General features: G+C 46.1%; 1 protein-coding gene across 1 annotated transcript in view; it reads right to left on the bottom strand.

Annotated features, from left to right (window-relative positions):
- DAW1 (dynein assembly factor with WD repeats 1) overlaps positions 1 to 19,393 on the bottom strand; it is a 192,097-nt gene that overhangs the window by 76,505 nt on the left and 96,199 nt on the right. The window contains exons 4-6 of the mRNA XM_078665688.1: positions 13,129 to 13,187; positions 11,650 to 11,772; positions 1,861 to 1,960 (exon numbers count right to left, since the gene is read on the bottom strand). Coding sequence (XP_078521814.1) covers positions 1,861 to 1,960; positions 11,650 to 11,772; positions 13,129 to 13,187 — 282 coding nt within the window. The remainder of the gene's footprint in view (positions 1 to 1,860; positions 1,961 to 11,649; positions 11,773 to 13,128; positions 13,188 to 19,393) is intronic.

The raw sequence follows: 19,393 nt of genomic DNA, 5'->3' as shown, positions 1-19,393 counted from the left end.
AAGTCTTGATTGCCCTGGTGCTCTCCCGCCTGGACTTCTCAAACTCTCTGTACCATGGCCTACCCAAATTCCTTCTCCATAGGCTCCAAATTGTGCAGAACCAGGCGGCCAGACTGGCCTATAAAATCCCGAAGAGGCAGTCTGCGAAACCGTTACTTCGCAAACTCCACTGGCTGCCGGTTGAACAGAGGGCTGCTTTTAAGATCGGCTGCCTGACATTTAAAGCTATGTTCGGGACCTCTCCCGCCTTCCTTAAATCCCTGATCACCCTCTACTGTCCGGCACGCAACCTACGGTCTTCTCATCGTCAGCTTTTAGTCGCCCCCCCAATCAAACTCAAAAAATTAGGCGGCCGTAGATTTGCTCACTTGGTCCCCAAACTCTGGATCCCGCTGTCCCCCGTGCTTAAATCTTCGAAATCCCTTCTTGAATTCAGAAAACTCCTGAAAACTAGTGTCTTCACACAGTCCGGTTAGACTACCTCCCTCTTATCTCCCAGCACCCAATCAGCACCAGGAAACTCATGGTGTCAGAGCGCTATAGAAATTCCCCTTAAGATAAGATAAGATAAGACCAATCATCTGCTCCTGACAGCTCTTGGAACAACACAGCACCATGCTCTTCAGAGACTGACTTGGGCCCAGCAAAAATACCTTTGAGGATTCGTGAATCACAGCGTGAGCTCAGCGGCTGCGAGCTGCTCAGATATGTTAAAATACTACGGTCTCACGCACCTGCCCTAGGGGTTACTTTTTAAGCAGGGATCACTCTAAAACGTTTTAGAATATTCTACCAGTCCTTCGGGAATTGAGCGTTAATAACCTAGAATTTTCAATTCAACTATTATAATCTGAGGAGATCAGATCCCAAGAAGTTTTCCTACCACTTGTTGTCCTATTGCTAGCTTTAAGCAGAGGACCCAAACAACTCAACAAGGACAAACAATGTCCACACGTGAGTACACCCCCACGAGGAAGGTTTCTTACTCTCAAATGGGCAAGTCTGCAGAAAACATGGCGTCTCCTGGACTCGAAGGAGTTTCCCTAGAGCTCCACAGTCCTTAACAGACAATGATGTGAAAGTCAGCAACTGATCCTGTGGGCTGGAGTGCAGTCAGTCTAGTAGTATAACCCTGCCCAAGATCACCTCAGAACTTTCGGGGGATGAACGTCACATACAATCCTGCCAACATTGCTATAGCACTTAAAACGCGTGAACATAGCAAAGAAAGTGAAAAGCTACAATGCGCTGTTAAATGAGGATGTCTACATAAATTGCTAGTGAGCAGCGCCACCTTCAGGCTCTGTGTGAATGCTAAAATTAGGCAGGGTGTGACGATGTTGTTTTAACAAAGAAAGCCCTCATGTGGGTTTACAGGGACACCCTGCCAGCAATTGTACTTCACGTTGTGTTTAACTACGTCTGATTTATTTCTTGTCTTTTATGTTGAGGCAATACTGACTCATGGCAGCTTCCACGCACTTGACAGAGGCAGGTGAGGGGGGGGGGGCATTGCAAGACCAGGCACGCTGCAACAGATCTATCCTGTAAATTGCAAACAGGCAACCCTTCATGATGAGAAATGGTTAAATATATATAGAACAAAGAAAGGCATGATATTAAGCGAAAGCATCTCCCAGAAAATCAAGAAAGGGCGAACATATAAATCATGCTCACGGTAGAAAAGCATAAAGTCCATATGTTTACAAATCAATAACACAGTATAGAAAACATTGTAAAAATCTGAAAATAACACATTCATGCTCAGTTAAACCAGTGCAGTAATGGAGCCAAAGTGCAGTTATGGGATAGACCTAAAACAATGGATGAAAGCTTTAGAGAAAGAAACCAAATACATACGATTTCCGCAGTGTGCCCACGAAAGGTGTGAAAACATTTGCCTGTTGTCGCACTCCATAACTTGCAGGTCTTGTCAAAGGATCCAGTGGCAATTTTGTCTCTAAAATATTATAGAAAAAAAAAGATTTCCAAACAATGAACAAAAACATAAGACTGCCAAACGTATATTTCTTTGAAGGAATACATGAAGGGGGTTTCAATGGTATTTGCCTGGGCTACAAACAGCTTTAGTGGTCTATAGAAAGACCTACTGTTTCCAATACATAACATGTGCTTACAGTGGATTTTGGGTCAACCTCTTACACATGATTGGGTGTTTTTGTATATCTCAATTGATTACTCTTGAGTAATCGGCTTTCCTCCCTCATGTTGTATGTGTCCAGCCATGGAGCATTTTGCCTCAGAGTGTTTTAGCTGAATGAGGTGTTATCCTTCCACGGCATACAAGAGGAGACTGTAGGAAATGGCTTCCATCCATTTAACTCCCCTGGGTTTTTTGTGTTCGGATTACACTGTTTGGGACTTTTACGATGAGCCTCACACACTGTAAAGTCTCTATAAATGGACTGAGAACGCTAACTGCCAGTGTCTGCCTGGTAAGATAAGTTCCACTGCTGTGCCGGTGGGTAAGAGGCTCTAGGCTGGTGTGCACGTGTGCTTGATGACTGTGAGAGACTACCTTCTAGCTAAGCCCAGTATCTGCGCACAGGTAGCCAGGCATGGGTGATACCCTTCAGGGATTAGATAGTGTAAACCTCCTGTAGGTCATATAATATGAGTGGGCATTCAGACTGTACATTTTTAGTGCTATACTGAAAAGGCTGTGTGCTCACTGCATTATACCTTATGGGCAAAGCCTGCAACACCGCACAGTTTCACCATTCTTAGACCTAGAGATACCGGTCATATATCAATATTAGAACAACAGTTACAGGGGCGTGGCTTGGATGGCAACGCAGGCGGTTGCCTAAGTTCGAGAGCTCCGCGACCCCGGGGGTAAAAAGCAGCGAGAAAACGTCGAAACGCATCAAACTCCTGCACAAAGCAGCAAGAGGTGTGTATGAACACGCAGAGCAGCAAGGGAGGCAGCCAGTGTGAGCGGCACACCAAGGGGGAAAGCAGAAAAGCCAAGAATCCCCCGAGACAGGGGAAACGAGGAAGCAGTCCAAGATGGCGGGGCCATAAAAACTCACAACGCTCCCACAACGACTCCAGAAAACAGCACCAGGTTTGAGTTGGAGTAAACGCTTGGACGCGAGGTGCAGTACTCGAGGGTGAGAGCACAAATCGAACGAAAGCCAGACCAGGACATACGTAAGAGAATAAAGGATGAGAAGACAAAGGACCGAGCCATAAAGTGGCGGCCATCTTAAGCGTCTCTTACTGCTAAAGCAAAACAACAGAAGGGCAGCCAGCAGGGAAACACACGGAGTGCAGCGTGGCTCGCCGGCGGAATCACAATCGAGCAAAGTACAAGCCGCCAAACATTGAGGAGAAGGAGCGGTGAAGCGGAACGAGAGCGAAACAAGCACCTATTGCATGCGCTAGAACGGAGTGGGAGGAGCCAAGCTGAGCCGGGCAAACCAGGCAAGGTGGAGCGAAGCGCCAGATCTCCTGCCAGCACTGACCATCACGGGGAGCAAATATCACCAAGTAAGCCGCCCGCAATAACAAAACGCGGCTTCTCAGCGTAAACGGTGTACCAAAACAAGGGCGGCCATCTTAGGAGGGGCAGGGAACCAAGCTGAGCCGGGCAAAACCAGGCACCTATGGCATGCGCTAAATCGGAGTGCGAGGAGCCAAGCTGAGCCGGGCAAACAAGGCATGGTGGAGCGAAGCGCCGGTCTCCCTGCAAGCACTGACCATCACGGGCCGCCCGCAATAACAAAACGTGGCAATTCACCGTAAACGGTGACAACAAACCAACGGCGGCCATCTTAGGAGGGGCAACCCACATAAACATAACCATAAACGCACCAACAGGAGGGCGGTGCGACAAAGCCAGCATTCATTGGGGACCTGCACCCGAGAACGGAAAAGCCACACATGGAGGCACGACGCTAGGGGCGGCACAAGCGCGAGGAAATAACGGCGGCCATCTTAGAGTGGGGAAACGGCCAGCAGCCATCACAGAAGAGGCATTCACCGGCGGACAAGCACAGAAGCCTACTGACCACGTGACTGACAGCGGCCCTCCCAATAACGGGGGGAACAACAAGAGGCCTGCGTCTGTCAGGCACTGCGAAGTTAAAATCCGAAAAAGATCGAGCGCCACCAGCTGCAAGAGGGGAAGGCGGAAGGTGCAGAACGGAACGAACGAGGCGAGCACCAGGAAGGCCCTGGGAAGGGAAGCCATACCCAACAGCCCACACCAGAGCGTACCAGAAGCACTAGAAGGTACCACGGAAAACGGGTGGGGGAAGAGACGCTGTAGGAGGCCGGGGTGAAGCACCGGCGCCAAGCAGAAGGGGTGGCAACAATAACGCGACAGCAGCCCTGGCGTCAGGGAAAACTAGAACAAGGAAAATAAGGTGGCCCAACAGGTTCACGTTCGGGAGCGCCGCAAAGGCGGATAAAGCCACGACCAACGCAAAATCCAGCCCGTCACAAAGCGCGCAACAAACAGACCAACAAAAAAGGGAAGGTTGTCCGCTCATCAAGAAAGAAGAGGCTTGGGCGGGTTGACGACCAGTGATATCAAAAAGATTAGGAAAGATCTAGAGTCGCCAATCAAACTGAAGACGCTGCAAAACACGGAGACAGCGATGGACCTGCTCTTAAAAAAAATAACCGAAGCCAACGACCTGGCAAAAGCCACAAAGATCTCCATGGACAACGTCCAACTAGAGCTTACAGCCATACGTGCAGACCAGAGCAAAATAGTGAGCAGAGTAGGTGAGACGGAAAGGAGAATCAGCGAAATAGAAGACAAATCGGACACCATGGAAAAAGATGTTCGCTACATATCCAAGATCTCCAGCGACCTGCAGAGAACGCTCGCGGAGCTAGAAGACAAAAACAGGAAAGGGAACATCAGAATCCTAGGTGTACCAGAAGAGGAGGAAGACGAAGCGGGCTCATGCGCAGCGTTACTCGAAACATTGATACCCAAGCTGACTGGTCTAAACTTCGAAAGATCATTCGAAATTGACAAAGCGTACAGAGTACCAGCTACAAGACAGCTGCACATGAAAGGCCCGAGAACCATCATCTGCAAACCGCTGAGAGCTAACCACACAGACGCCATTTTTGCCTTTGCACGAAAGGGTCAACCCCTCAACTGGAAGGGCAAAAAGATAATCATCACCCAAGACTTCTCTAAAAGCACGGTAGAAACAAGGAAGGCGTTCCTGGCACTAAGAGAAACGATGAAGAAGGCCAAGATAACGTGCAGCTTTGTTGGACCGGCAAAAATGAAGATATCAGACAGGAAAGGCACACGATTGTTCGAAGACCCAGCAGAGCTACGCAGATATCTTCAGGAGCCAGACCAAGAAGAGATGGAACAAAAAAGCCCGGGAACGGCAAAGAGAAGAGCCTCATCAGACGGCTCGGAGACAGGAGAAAAAGGAATAGCTGGTCGCCGATGATAGACACTGGCAAGATATGGGACCGATCAGATACCTACCTCAAATGAACATTGCTACCTCAATTGGAAGGACACACCTACCTCATGATAAATGGATATAAGAACTAAGGAATTGCGATAAAGGACATCTACCTCAGGGAACACGATATGAAGAATGTAAGAGTTCCAGCCAAGAACACAAGAACTCTCAGAACATTGGGCTGGCCCATGGATCAGGGAGCGGCAGGATATCCTTTTATCAACGCACAGCACGGAAGGGTGCGGGGGGGAGATCTAATGTACCCGGGGGGCGGAGGGCGGAGAACCGTTGCTGTCGCACGTTTACAGTACATTGACAGGGGGGAGGGGGGAGGGGGGTGGAGGAGGGGGAGAGGGCAGGGGGGAGGCCATGAAGCGCAGACAATCATAACTTGGTGGGGCTATCAACTCTTTTTTTCTTTCTTTCTTCTTCTTCTTCTACTCGCACATACTTCCCTATCCCATTCCAGACCGGGGGGGGGGGGGGGCCCAAAGACTGGTGGCGAGAGGCAGGTTCACACCAACTGCAGCGGTCAAACATAGGTTCCAACCCAGAGAGCAGCTACTTAACAGAGACACCATGACCACACACAACACTCAAGGCCTAGCGCAGATAACCACTGATATTAAGATAGTATCGCTTAACGTCAAAGGCCTCAACCACCCCGTCAAGCGACGAAAGACACTAGACTACCTGAACAGGCTCAAAGCAGATGTGTACGTCCTCCAAGAAACTAGAGTGTCCATAGAGGATGCAAACAAGCTTACGGCAAACTGGATAAGTGAGATGGCATGCTCTCCAGCAGTCAACAAAAAAGGAGGGGTGATCACCATCATAAGCAAGAAAGGGAAATTCAAGATTTTAGACAGCGTAGCAGATACGGAAGGCAGGAGGCTAGTTACAAGCATCAAGAGAGGCGAGGAAACAATGCACATAGCAAACATCTACGGGCCGAACGCTACAAACAAAAAGTTCTGGGAGGAGGTAGAAAGCGAACTTAGCAAGATCCCACTGGGAGAACTACTGATAACGGCAGGGGACATGAACCAGGCGATGGACAATGCCACAGATAGGCACCCGCACAGGCCTAGCCACGCCACACAAGAACAGAACACACTCAAAAACCTATGCACCAAGCTTGCATTATCAGACCCATGGAGACTACAGCACCCCAGTGCCAGAGAATACACATTCTACTCAACACCACACAACTCGTACAACAGAATAGACTATATCCTCATGTCAAGTACACACACACACAAGACTGACAAAACGGAGATAGGGCCAATAACAGTCTCAGACCACGCCCACATCTCCCTCTCCATAAGCGGGAAACACAATGACTTACCAAGCAGGGGATGGCGTCTCAACAGCGACATACTAGAAAACCCCGCCAACGCAACCGAAATAGAAGAGGCAATCAAAGAATATCTCCAATTTAATGACACAAACGACACAGAGGAAGGGACACTGTGGGATGCACTCAAAGCCACAATAAGGGGGAAACTCATAAGCATTAAGGCAAGAATGAACAAAAAGAGGAACAAAAATATTAGGGAACTGGAAGAACAGATAAAGGAACTAGAAAACAACCACATTACAAACATACAAGACAGGAATACACTTACAGCACTAACGAAGAAAAAGTACGAACTCAACAGATTATTAAGCGAAAGAGCCACAACATGGATAAACAAATACAAATCCATAAACTTATGCTCAGCCAACAAAGCAGGTAGGGCACTCGCAGGTTACCTAAAAGCCAAACAAAGGCAGCACTCAGTTGCAGCAATCACCGACACAGACAACATAACGCACACAGGGAACAAACAAATCCTCGAAACCTTCAGGAGGTTCTACAAAGACCTATACACCGCAGACACAGCACTGGAGGCGGACGGGGGGGCGAGCCTTCTCGAGAAACTTGACCTACCCAAACTAAGCAGTGAGAAACGTGAGGCGCTAGACCAAAACATAACAAAAGCAGAGGTAGTGATGGCCATAGACGCGCTAAAACCCAACAAAGCCCCAGGGCCGGACGGATTCACAGTGACCTTTTACAAAAAGTTCCAACCGCTGCTTAAGGACATACTAGTTAGAGTCTTCCAGACATGTGCAGAGAAGGGGAGAATAACAGATTCAATGGCGGAGGCAAACATTATTGTCATCCCCAAAGAAGGGAAGGACCCCCAATTCCCACAAAACTACAGGCCAATCTCCTTAATAAACGTTGACTGCAAAATCTACGCGAAAGTAATGGCAGCAAGAATAAATACATACCTACCCGCCCTCATACACAAAACACAAGTGCGATACCTGAAAAATAGACTCTCACAGGACAACACAAGACTGCTCTGCCACCTAATAAATCGCACGGCAAACAGCCCAAAGAAGGCTGTAATGATCGCACTAGACGCAGAAAAAGCCTTTGACAGAGTCTCGTGGCCTTTCCTAGACCAATGTATGCGCAAATTCGGATTTGGAGAAAGATACAGAGGAATGATTATGTCCCTGTACAAAAACCCCCGGGCTCGAGTGGTGGTTAACTCAGCAACATCAGAAATACTCACCCTAAGTAGGGGGACGAGACAAGGCTGCCCCCTGTCACCAGGGTTATTCCTGCTGGCACTAGAGCCTCTTCTCCACATGATCAGAACAAACACGCAGATCACGGGTGTGCAAGTAGAAGGTCAAGCCTTCAAACTGGCGGCCTACGCGGACGATATCCTGATCACCACAAGCAACCCACAAGAGTCAATAGAGGCACTTGTACAAACAATAGAGGAATATGCACATGTCTCAGGGTATAAACTCAACAGGGACAAATCTGAGTGCAAACCAATGAACTGCCATACCACTAGAGCAGTCCTAGGCACGTCAGGCCTGGCGTGGCAAACAAAACCCCTAAAATATCTAGGACTTCTCTTTGGGAAAGACCTCAGATCAACATTAGAGCACAATGAGGAGGCAATGCTGAAAAAGATCAAGATGAAGCTAGACACATGGGGACCCAAATTCGTTAGCTGGTGGGCAGAATAGAGACAATCAAGATGATGATCACCCCTATGCTAAATTACTTGCTGTCCATGCTGCCACTAACTCTAACCACAGACTTCCATAAACAAATTGACAAAGCCATTAACATGTTCCTATGGGGAGGGAAAAAACCAAGAATAAGCCTAGCGAAGCTCAGGCTAAAAAAAGAGCAAGGGGGACTGAACCTCACAAACTACAAGGCCTTCCAAACGGCATGCCTAGCCAAGCAGGGGCTACACTGGGTTGCACCAATACCAGAATACATGCCGGTATGGCTGGACCTGGAAAGGGGCATTCTAGGAGGAGCAGACCCGATCATGGCCCTCACGGCAAACAGACACCCAGAAGCCAAAAACGCAATACTACGAAACACAAAAATAGCACTACTGAGATTAGACAAAGAACTAGAAGTAAGCATCAGAGGCACCAAATGGGAATCAATATGGTACAACACCAAAATCACGTACAAAGGTAAAACGCTAGATAGCAGAGAATGGCTCAGCAGAGGAATCACAATGCCGGCTCAACTAGAGGTAGGGAACAATCCACTCACCTACAAGACACTCCAAAGTACAACCAGCCTACCAGACAGGGAATTCTACGAATTCCTAAGAATCAAAGCAGCCATCACCAAAGCAAACCTCTCCAAACACACACCAACCATCATACAGTATGCACAGAACCTAAACAAGACAGGCCACCAAACAGCGCAGATCTACAAAATAATCACACCACGCACCACTACTCTTAACAACAAAACAATAGCCTTCTGGGAAGAGACCATCCAGAGACCGCTAAATGAAGAGGAGAAGGCCAGACTATGGACATCGGCGTCCAAAAACAAGATTACACCACAATTAGCACAAACAAAATACTGGATACTACACAGACTACACTGGACACTTGCGAAACTAGAAAGAGTAGGGGCGAGCGACAGCAGCGTCTGCTGGAACTGCCATAAAGCAAGGGGGGACCTAGCCCACATGATATACGAATGCCCCAAAGTCAAAGCGTTCTGGAATAAAGTATACAACCTAATAGACACAATCACGGGATGCCAGATACAACGAGGGCTAGCAGGGATAGTCACCGGATTCCTAGAGCCACAGCTCCAATCCAAAGAAATACGGGACTTAGTCGACGTGCTCCTGGCGGCTGCTGTAAAAACCATTCTGGGGTACTGGAAGACTACCAGCAAAGCCACCTTCAAACGCTGGTTTAACTGGGTAACTTTCCTTCGAGGGGCAGACAACATTACCGCCAAACATAAGGCAGCAAACCACACAGCCAAAGGGGACATGTGGGAAGCCCTAGACGAGTATCTGAAGCAATAAGACCACCCCCTCCCCCCCTTCTTCTTCTCTTCTCCGTTTTCTTCTCTCTTTTCTCTCTCTCTTCGGTACCACTGGGCCAAGTATACATTGTAAGAGCAGCCCAAGACAGACAACTGTGTACATTGTATATGCGAAAACTGATTCAATAAAAACATTTGAGAAAAAAAAAAAAAAAAAAAAGAACAACAACAGTTACAACGCATGCAGACCCACTGTCACTTTTGTGCTATATGTAATTTTTGGGCTCTTGAAGAACTACTATAATTCCCAGGCTCAGCCATAATCAGATTCTAGGTCTTTGTTCCCCCTACTGGGACAAATTAATTACTCTGCTAGCCAGCAGGAGGATCAAAGACCTCCCCACACAACAGAGTCATTAGACATTGCTTGGCCCAGTCCCAGGAAATAAAGAGGTGAGGAGGAAAGCTGTATGGGCTAATTACCTCTTTACACTGCACCTTGCCTGGGCACGCTCAAGCCCACAGAAACAAAGGTGGAAGGTCAGAACTCTGCAGCCAAACACAGGAAGGGCTCACCTTTTGATGTTTTGGTGGGAAGGGATCAGGCAGCTGTGTCAGTTAGGGGGCAGGGCTGAGGCTCTCAGAGAAGGTTTTGCCATAGACCACAGGAAGTTACCATCTTTGAATATTCCAGAAACTGTGCAGAAGGGTTGTGACAGAGGTGGTGTGATGATGTGCACTCTCAGATTAGCACACAACTGCTGTGCTGGAGGGGGAGCAAGCAGAGCTGCTAGAAAGTTGGCACATATGCAGCCCCAGTTATGAATGCACACAAAGTGCCCAAGAGGAACAGGGGCATCGGACCTCTAAGGAAAACGTAAAGCGCAGCATGAAGAAGCATTTATAAGAAAGAAAAAGAAAAGCATTTTTTGGTACAGTGACGTAGTTGCTCATTTAGTACTCACGAATGAGGACAAAGTAGCGCCCCATAAGACCCTACAAAGGCTTAAAATGTGCCTATTCTTCTGCTGTGGTGGCCTGAATTAGTTGGAGAACCACCAATGATGCTTCTATTGACTGATCCGAAAACTGCAATGGCAGTAGTGTAAAGATAAAAAAAATAGGTCCTAATGATGACCCTGTTATAAATTATGTGTGGGGTTGAAACGTCGACTTTTACAAGAGAACTGACGTTGTTGACTCACTTTTGTATTTGTAATTTTCCACATCAGTTCCTAGACAGTATATAGTTTAATTAAGCACTAATGCACTTTATTCACGTATGTCACATTGCACTGCATCGTTTGTGGTGCGCCTACATGACATTTTCTACTGAGATGTTCTACTAAAATTGTACTATATTGAATTATTGCATGATTAATAAATTGTATCGATATACTTTACTGATAATAATTAGTTTATGTTTCTCATTAGATAGGAAGGATAGGCGTTCTCCTCTCCAAGGGGATCATTGTGTTGCATATCTTATTTGTTACCCAGATCCCTAGAATTACCAGATTACCCCTATTTGTGGTATACATAATATTAACCCCTTCAATGCTGTGGACGACCCCGGCTGTCCCCCTTGACGGTGGGCTGTGCGGAGGACGGCTGGGGGCCGTCCGAACCCCGCCCACTGATTAGAATGCCAGCACCACGGCGGAATTCGCGCCGCAGTCAACTTGTTAAAGTGAGCAAGCAGAATACTGGTGCAGCAAGTACTGTTTCCAACTTTTTTCCCATTAAGCCGGTACTAGAAAGCCAGTATGCAAAAGCATTCAATTATAGCTGAAGTAGAATAAGAACAGATTGTTCTTTTACAGAAGGTGGTTGTTTAGAGAATGAACTCACCCATAGGGATTATTGAAGGCAATCGCATAGACTACATTTCTGTGTCCCTCCAATGTATGAAGCTCTTCTCCAGAGGCGGTGTCCCACACTTTGCAGGTTCTGTCATAGCTTCCAGTGATAAAGCTGTAACAATTCAATATAGCATAATGCAAACTAGAAAGACAACCTCCGCAATGTACAATTGAAACACATATCACAAAACATTGTGAACCTGGTAAAAAAAATGAAATCTTTCGGCTTAAAATGCAGGATTCAAATGCTGTGAAACAGAACAATAACACTTCTTACGTAGAGAACATTATTTAATCAACCTCATTCATTAAAGCTTACAGACAAGATATGGAGGCCGGCAACACTTCTCAGGCACATTGAAAAATTAAGAAAATTAAACGGCATGTAATGCAGCTTGGATTTGTATAATAAGGCTCATATCCATTCAAAAAAGCAGCATTTGTAGCGTGCCTCACAGTCCTAAAAAGGTGCTGTGCTGTGAATTTTAACAGCCACTAGGTGCCCTTTTGGAAATGTGTGGTTGGAAGTGTGATGTGTGTAGAATGTCCTGTGTGACATCTTGGTTGAGGTGCATGGGGTTCAAAGACCTGCTCAAAAAATGCTGAGGCTTGCAACACTGTCTTAAGCATGAAGTGTTGCAAAGAGTGTGAGAATAGAGGCATCCTGTGTAATAAGGTAGAAAAAACCATCATGATTAAGGGTCATGGATCATAAACAGGATCTCCTTAGTTTTAGGAAAAATCTAAAAACCTGTCTTTTCCAACTTCAGTAGAGAGCTTCATGTCTGTCTGTGTTTCTGTTTCTGTTTCTGTTTCTGTCTCTGGCCCCTTCGTAGCGCCAGGACATTCTGCGGAGTAGTCGTGCGCATTAACTGCATGCGTGCGGTGCAGATTTACCGCGGTGCGCTGCATTTCGCTAAAACCCGCGGTTCATGACGAGCTCAGCTCATCATGAGTGTACGAGAGGTGTACCTCATGATGAGCTGAGCTCGTCATGAGCGTCGAAGGGGTTAAAAGTGCCAAGTAACATAACATAACATAAAGCTTTTCATTTGTCGACAAATCATAATGCCTCAAGCTCTTAGGCAAGGTTAATCAATCAGAGAAAATTGTATGGAGTCCAGCCAGGAACAATAAAACATCCAACCTCTGAAGGTACACTTAAGCAACTAGAAAATACTAGAAGCGAGACAAAAGGGATTCTCTGGAGAGGCGGTTAAGCAATCAGAGCATACTATATCCACGCCACCTAGAAGCGGTACAAGCCCATCCCCTGGATGCATGGTTAAATGGTAAAAGAATACCACAAGGAGTCCACTGGGCGCAACAAAATATCGTAGTCAGTGACATGGAAGTGTGGCTGTATCAGTAAGGTGATGTCTAATACAAACAGGTTAAAGTTTATACCAACAAAATGGTTACTAAACACTGAAAAGCATTGCATTGCCTAATGAAAAAGAACACATACCTTGAGCCAGATTTATTGAATGCCACATTGGTCAATGGAAGAATGTGCGCTCTAAGAACCTGAGAAAGGAAACAATAAACACTTTGAACATCAGTATCTTGAACCCTAGGCTAAGTTTATGTACCTTTTTTTCTGAAAATCTAAATTGTGGGAACATATTACAATTTCTACTTTTCGTCACCAGCACAATTCGGTCAGGTCAACAGCAACCTTAAATCATTGAAAATATTATACAAACAGAAATAGGACAAGACAGTCTCCAGCTCTTTTAAGAACGCTTATTTTATGTTTCAAGAATCAACTTGAGAAACATCAGACAGCAAACTTAGTTTAGTCATCATAGTCTGGGGTCCTGTCGAACTTGTGACTTTTCCTCGTCAGCTCTCTCAGGCCAATGCTGATCATCATGTAATCATTGATGTACCAAGCACAGTAGCTCACCATCCCCAGGAATGACCTGAAATCTCCCAATCATTGGCAGCTTGTCTTTCATTTAGTGCTGTGCCTTTACCTGGATTAGGCTTCATGATGTGGCTGGAAAAGATGTGGGCGTAGACTTTTTGTTGAATTTGCTGGAACTCACACTTGGCTGGGTTTAACATTACGTTGGCTTCTGTAAGTGCTCAAAATATTCGTTCCAATGCTAGGTCATGTTCTTCCATTGTTGTTTAGAATATTAAGATATCGTCACTTAGTTCAATGTATTCACAACTGGACTGATTACTCGTTTTATCACTTCTTGAAATATTTCAGCCACTGATGAAACCCCGAAATGAAGTTGCTTATATCGAAATACGCCTAGGTGTGTGGTAAAATTATGATGTATCTCGAGTCTTCATGCAGCTCCAGTTGGCAATATCCTTCCAAGTCCAGTTTCGGGAATATATGAGTTCCTTTGAGGAGAGAAATTATTTCTGACAGAGGTGGTACTGGGTGTACCGCTCTCATTCAATTTCAGTGCTGGGTATTCTCATATCTACACAAAGTCAAACTTGTCCCTGTGTGTTGAGTTTTGGTACAAAACTAGCATTGGCCCTTACGTCCTCACAATGATGTCTACATTCAGGAGCGCTTGTATTTATACTTCAACTGCTTTCTGTAGGTGGAATGGTATCCTTCTGTAATGCTGGGCCACTGGTTTGACTTCATTAATGTATAGTTGCACAGTAACATCTTTCATTTTCCACAATCCAGTGAACAACTTAGGGTATTGGCACACTGCTTGAGGTGTATTTTCTACCATGCACAGTACTGTGATCAGTTTAAGTTGTTCTACAGTGGGTTGTCGAGTGTGAGTGTTGTCATGAAATTCCCTAAGCAGGGTATTGGTTTCTTCGTCATCCAGGCGTAGACTTTTAACTTGGTTCAATGCAGATCTTCTACACTAATGTAGTTTAGCAGCACTCTGTTGTCTAGTATGAAGATGATGCAGTGGTTTCCAATGGTAATTTGAATATGTGGACATTTTCTGTTCATTTCTTTCTCATAACCTACCTTTGGGAGATATTTCTCGCTTTCTAAGGAGATTGATGAGGATGCTGAGTTGTGTGTGGATGATTGAGTTATCCAAGTTGTTATCAGTGTGGGATCTTTTTTTTATATATCTTTTCTTATTAGCATTTCAGTATTATACATTTCCAAGTAATCCTCAGTATCATTACTCATTATGATGGTATCCAATAGCTCGGCCCCCCACAGTATAGCCATTTTCAGTGCATAAGTAATCAGAGCGTCTGCCCCAACAGTGTGCGTTTATTTACCCCCCTGTTCTTCTCATTAGGAGTTTTCACCCTTCAGACGATTCAATGTATTACAGTTTAGCCCCAACATTTCGACCCCCTGCTTACTCACACCTCTCCATGTCAGTGACCATTCTCATGGTTATGGCTCTGCTCCCCCACCGTATTCTGGGGGTGCAGCACTTGGGAATCCCCCTCTCCCTTCACACCCATCGCAGCCAGTGAGGCAGCGACGCTGTCGTCAGTCAGGTCGGTAATCATGGTACCCCACGCCAGCAGATCATCCACCAGCCTATCATTACGCTTCACTTTTTTCAAATTTGCCTCCTCCTTCTCAGCCCATTCCGTCATATTCTGCAACCAGTCTGCCGTCTTGGGGAAGCCTCGGGCTTAACCATGTAATGGCCATGAATCTTTTGCCTGCAGTCAGTCCAAGGAGGGCACATTTTCTACTGAGATTCCTATTTTTCTTTGCAGGCACCAGTCCCAGTAGACATTGCTTCAGTTACCTAGAGATCGGCCAGCCCGTAGCTCTATGCAGGTGTCCCAGGACCTCATTCAAATAATGCACAATCTGAAGGAAGCTTCATACCTCATGAAAAAAGTCCGCTAGTGTGTTCCCAAAGTGTACGCACTCAGGATTCGCTGAGGGGAAAATTGCATGCAGTTGCTTAGGTGAGAGGTATGCAATATGTACTATATTGTATTGAGAAAGTTTAAACTTGCGTTTACAGAGATATCCAGTACCCCTCCCCTGCGTATCCTAGTTCACTCCTCCGCTGTTATTGGGTACTTACTAACCTGTTGCCATGTTTCCTCAGCTTTACAGGAAGTCCTGAATTTATCGGATCGTAAGGCACTATATATGTGTGTGATAAGTCTCCAACCACCCGCCAATGTCAGCAGTGCAACGTGTGTCTGTGTAGGTTTTGGGTGTCAGGAAACCCTGACCATATTTCTCAAACCGTAGCCACTACTTTGGCATACTGGAGGTACTGACTACTTCTCAGGTCAAATGTCTCAGTTTCTTCCTACAGGGTGATAAAATAGATTGCCGGGTATAAATCAACTAAGGTGAAACATCCCTCCTACCACCAGCGGTCTATGGCCATAGTCTGCGCAATTTGCACAAAAGGCCACGTTTTCCATATCTCCAGTGCAGAGGGTGGCCTATGGAGCACTCCGCGCACCGCCCGCTCCCAACACCTGCATACCAATCTTATTACATGTAGGAGTGTCCCAGGTGTTCCATTGCCACACAACAATAGGGCCCCCAAGTCAGCATCCCCAAATGTACCAGCTAGTAGGGATTTCTTCCAGTTGGGTTCATCATCGAACCAGTGCACAGTGTGCTGTAGTTGAGAAACAAAGAAATACATTTTGAGCTCTGGTACTTCCATTCCACTTTTATCACATTCCAGCTTTAGCGTGGCAAGCCCAGCCAGCAACACTTTCCAGTCCACAGCTATTCCGCGAGGAGCCAGGGAATCTCATAAATGGTGCCCTGAAATATATAAAGGCACGGGGCAGCACAACCACTTTTATTGAAGCTATCTTCCCCATCAGTGAAAACTTCAGTGTATTCCAAAATGTAATGGATGGTCGGAGATTTGCAATAACGTGCCCCATATTTAAGGTATCACATTGCTGTACCCGGTGCGATATGAGCATGCCGAGGTATCGGACACTGTCCGTTTTCCAGGGCAAACCCAGCCGATCGAACTCTATTACTTTCAGCTGACCCACAGGGAATAATGCAGAGTTCAACTAATTCATGTTTAATCCAGAGAGCTCCCCAAATTTCATCATATTATTCAAGAGAATAGGAGCCGATGTGGCTAACCGACGCAATTAAAACATGGTGTCATCCATGTATAGCGATACAACATGGTTCGTTTGTCCCACCTGTATTCCCAAGCCACACAACACCTGTTGCAACCTGCACACCACTGGCTCCATCACCAGGGTGTACAGCACAGGGGACACCCCTGTTGAGTACCCCATTGCAACTGGATCACTTCCAACACTAGACATCCCGTTTGCACCTGCATCAGAAGCTGTGTGTAGAGTAGATTTATCCAGGTGACAAACCTGGAACCCAACCCCACTCTGTCTGATTTGAGCCATATATATTCCCAGCTGACCGAATCAGACACCTGCTCTATATCCAGGAAGGTAAGGGAATACTGGTAATGGTCCAGACAGGCGCATGAAGGCCATGTGACAGCCTCTTCAAGTTGGAAAGGGTGCTTCAGGGGGGATAAACCCTGACTGATGTTATGTTATGTTATTGGCCTCTTATATCGCGCATGACTCACCCAGGGGCATCTCAGCGCTTACTTAGACGAAAACTGAGGAGGAAAAATAATGTACCAAAGCAAAAGAGAGGTTTACAATAAGAAAGCCTTCAGTAGTTTCCTAAAAACCAGATAGGAGGTGGACTTGCGCAGAGCTTCTGGCAGGGAGTTCCAATACTTGGGGGCAATATATGAAAAGGCTTTGCGCCCTGAACGCGTCCGCAAGATCCGCGGTATCATCAACAGTGCCCTTTCATTAGATCTCAAGTTACGGCAGGAGGTCTGCTTACAAAGTTTGTTTTGTAAGTTTTCAGGGCCAATTCCATTACTAGCTTTAAAAGTGAAACAGCAAATCTTGAAAAAAGACCTCTTCTTCACTGGTAGCCAGTGGAGCTCTTTTAGCAGGGGAAGTGATGGTGAGCCCCGGGGATGGTTTAAAACCATCCTTGCTGACGTATTTTGGATGACTTGGAGTTTTGCTATCAGGGTCTCACCTACTGCAGCCAGTAGGGCGTTCCCGTAAACCAGTCGGCTCACCACCATTGCCTGGACCACTGTTCTGCGATGTTTCACTGGTAGGTATGGAATAATTCTACACAGTAGTCAAACACTATAGTAGCAAGAGCCCATGATGTTTCTGACATTGTCCTTCATAGTCAGTTTGTCATCCAATTGTATTCCCAGGCTCTTTACTGATGTGGAGGGATTAGGAGCCATCCCCAACTGGGCAGGCCACCAATCTGCCAGATTCAGATCCTGCGTTTTTCCCAGAAACATAAGCTCTGTTTTTTCTGAATTAAGTTGGAGGCAGGAATCAGCCATCCAATTTGATATAGCCAACATTCCCGCCGAAAAACGCACTCTCTCCTCCTTTAGATTTGATCCGATGGGGAAGACCAGTTGAGTATCGCCCGCATACGATACAACCTCAAACCCATAAGGTCGGACAATCTTGGCCAACGGGGCCATGTACACATTGAAGAGAGTAGGGCTCAGACATGAGCCCTGCGGGACTCCCTTATCTAGCTGGAATTCTTTTGACCTATAAGGGCCCAACATGACCATTTGCCTCCTGTCGGCCAGAAAACTTGTTAGCCATTTCAAAGCGAGGTCCCCAACACCACATTCCCGCAGCCTCTCCACAAGCAGTCAATGGGAGACAGTATCGAATGCTGTGGAGAGGTCTAAGAGAATGAGCATTGCGGATCCTCCCTTGTCAAGGGTCAACCTTATTGAATCTGTGACTGCCAGTAAGGCGGTCTCTGTACTAAAGCTCGGCCGAAAGCCTGACTGCGAAGAGTCCAGGATATTATTGGTCTCTAAGTAGTGGCTCAGTTGTTTGTTTATATGGGTTTCCAATATCTTCCCCAACAAAGGTAACAGAGATATCGGTCTATAATTATTCAAGACGTAAAAACATCAGGACACCCGGTGGAACTATTATGATTTATACTCCTGGTAGGAAAGTTATTGTATATTGATGAGATTTTATTTTGAAAATACGCCGCTAAGGAATCACAAAGCTCCTGTGTTTCTAAGGGTAACTGTTTACATGCTTGAGGAGAAGCAAAATCAAACAGTGCCTTAGATGAGTTTCCAGCCTGTTCTATTTGCAGCTGTATAAATGCGCATCTGGCAGTTTTAATTTTTAGATGGTAGCGAGCTAAGGCCGATTTAGAACTCAATTTATCCGCCTCCTCCTTAGATCTTCTCCTTCGCCTCTCTAGGACTTTACATGAAGATTTATCAGTTTTTAGGTCCCCTGAGTGCCATGGAGCTGATTTTCGTTGGGAACCAGGCTTCTTATTACACTCAGGGACAACCCCGTCCAAAGTCTGGGTCATGGCTAAATTAAATCTGGCCAGCAGAACGGAGGTATCCTGTGAGCTTTGACCATAGAGATCCTTATTATAAAGTGGGAAACTCTCCTTAAATGCTTCCAGGGTAAGCTTCTGCCAAGGTCTGCCCCTTTGTGATTTAAAAGGATTGGACGGCTTCCAGTTGGAAGAGTTGGTGTTAAGAGGTCATGAGAACAAAATCAGGTAGTGATCCGTCCATGTCAAGGTACGAGAAAAATGAAACTTAAAATATTTCATGTTTGTAAGTATAAGATCCAGCGTGTGACCTGCACTGTGGGTGGGGCCACATACCTGTTGGAACAGACCCATGTCACATAGGCTTGAGGTCAGCTGAAAAACATCCGGATCATATAGGGCTTCTCCATGAAAG

This window comes from Lissotriton helveticus, chromosome 11 (assembly GCF_964261635.1).
Source record: "Lissotriton helveticus chromosome 11, aLisHel1.1, whole genome shotgun sequence".
NCBI classification, from domain to species: Eukaryota; Metazoa; Chordata; class Amphibia; order Caudata; family Salamandridae; genus Lissotriton; species Lissotriton helveticus.
This window is presented reverse-complemented; position numbering and strand designations above follow the sequence as displayed.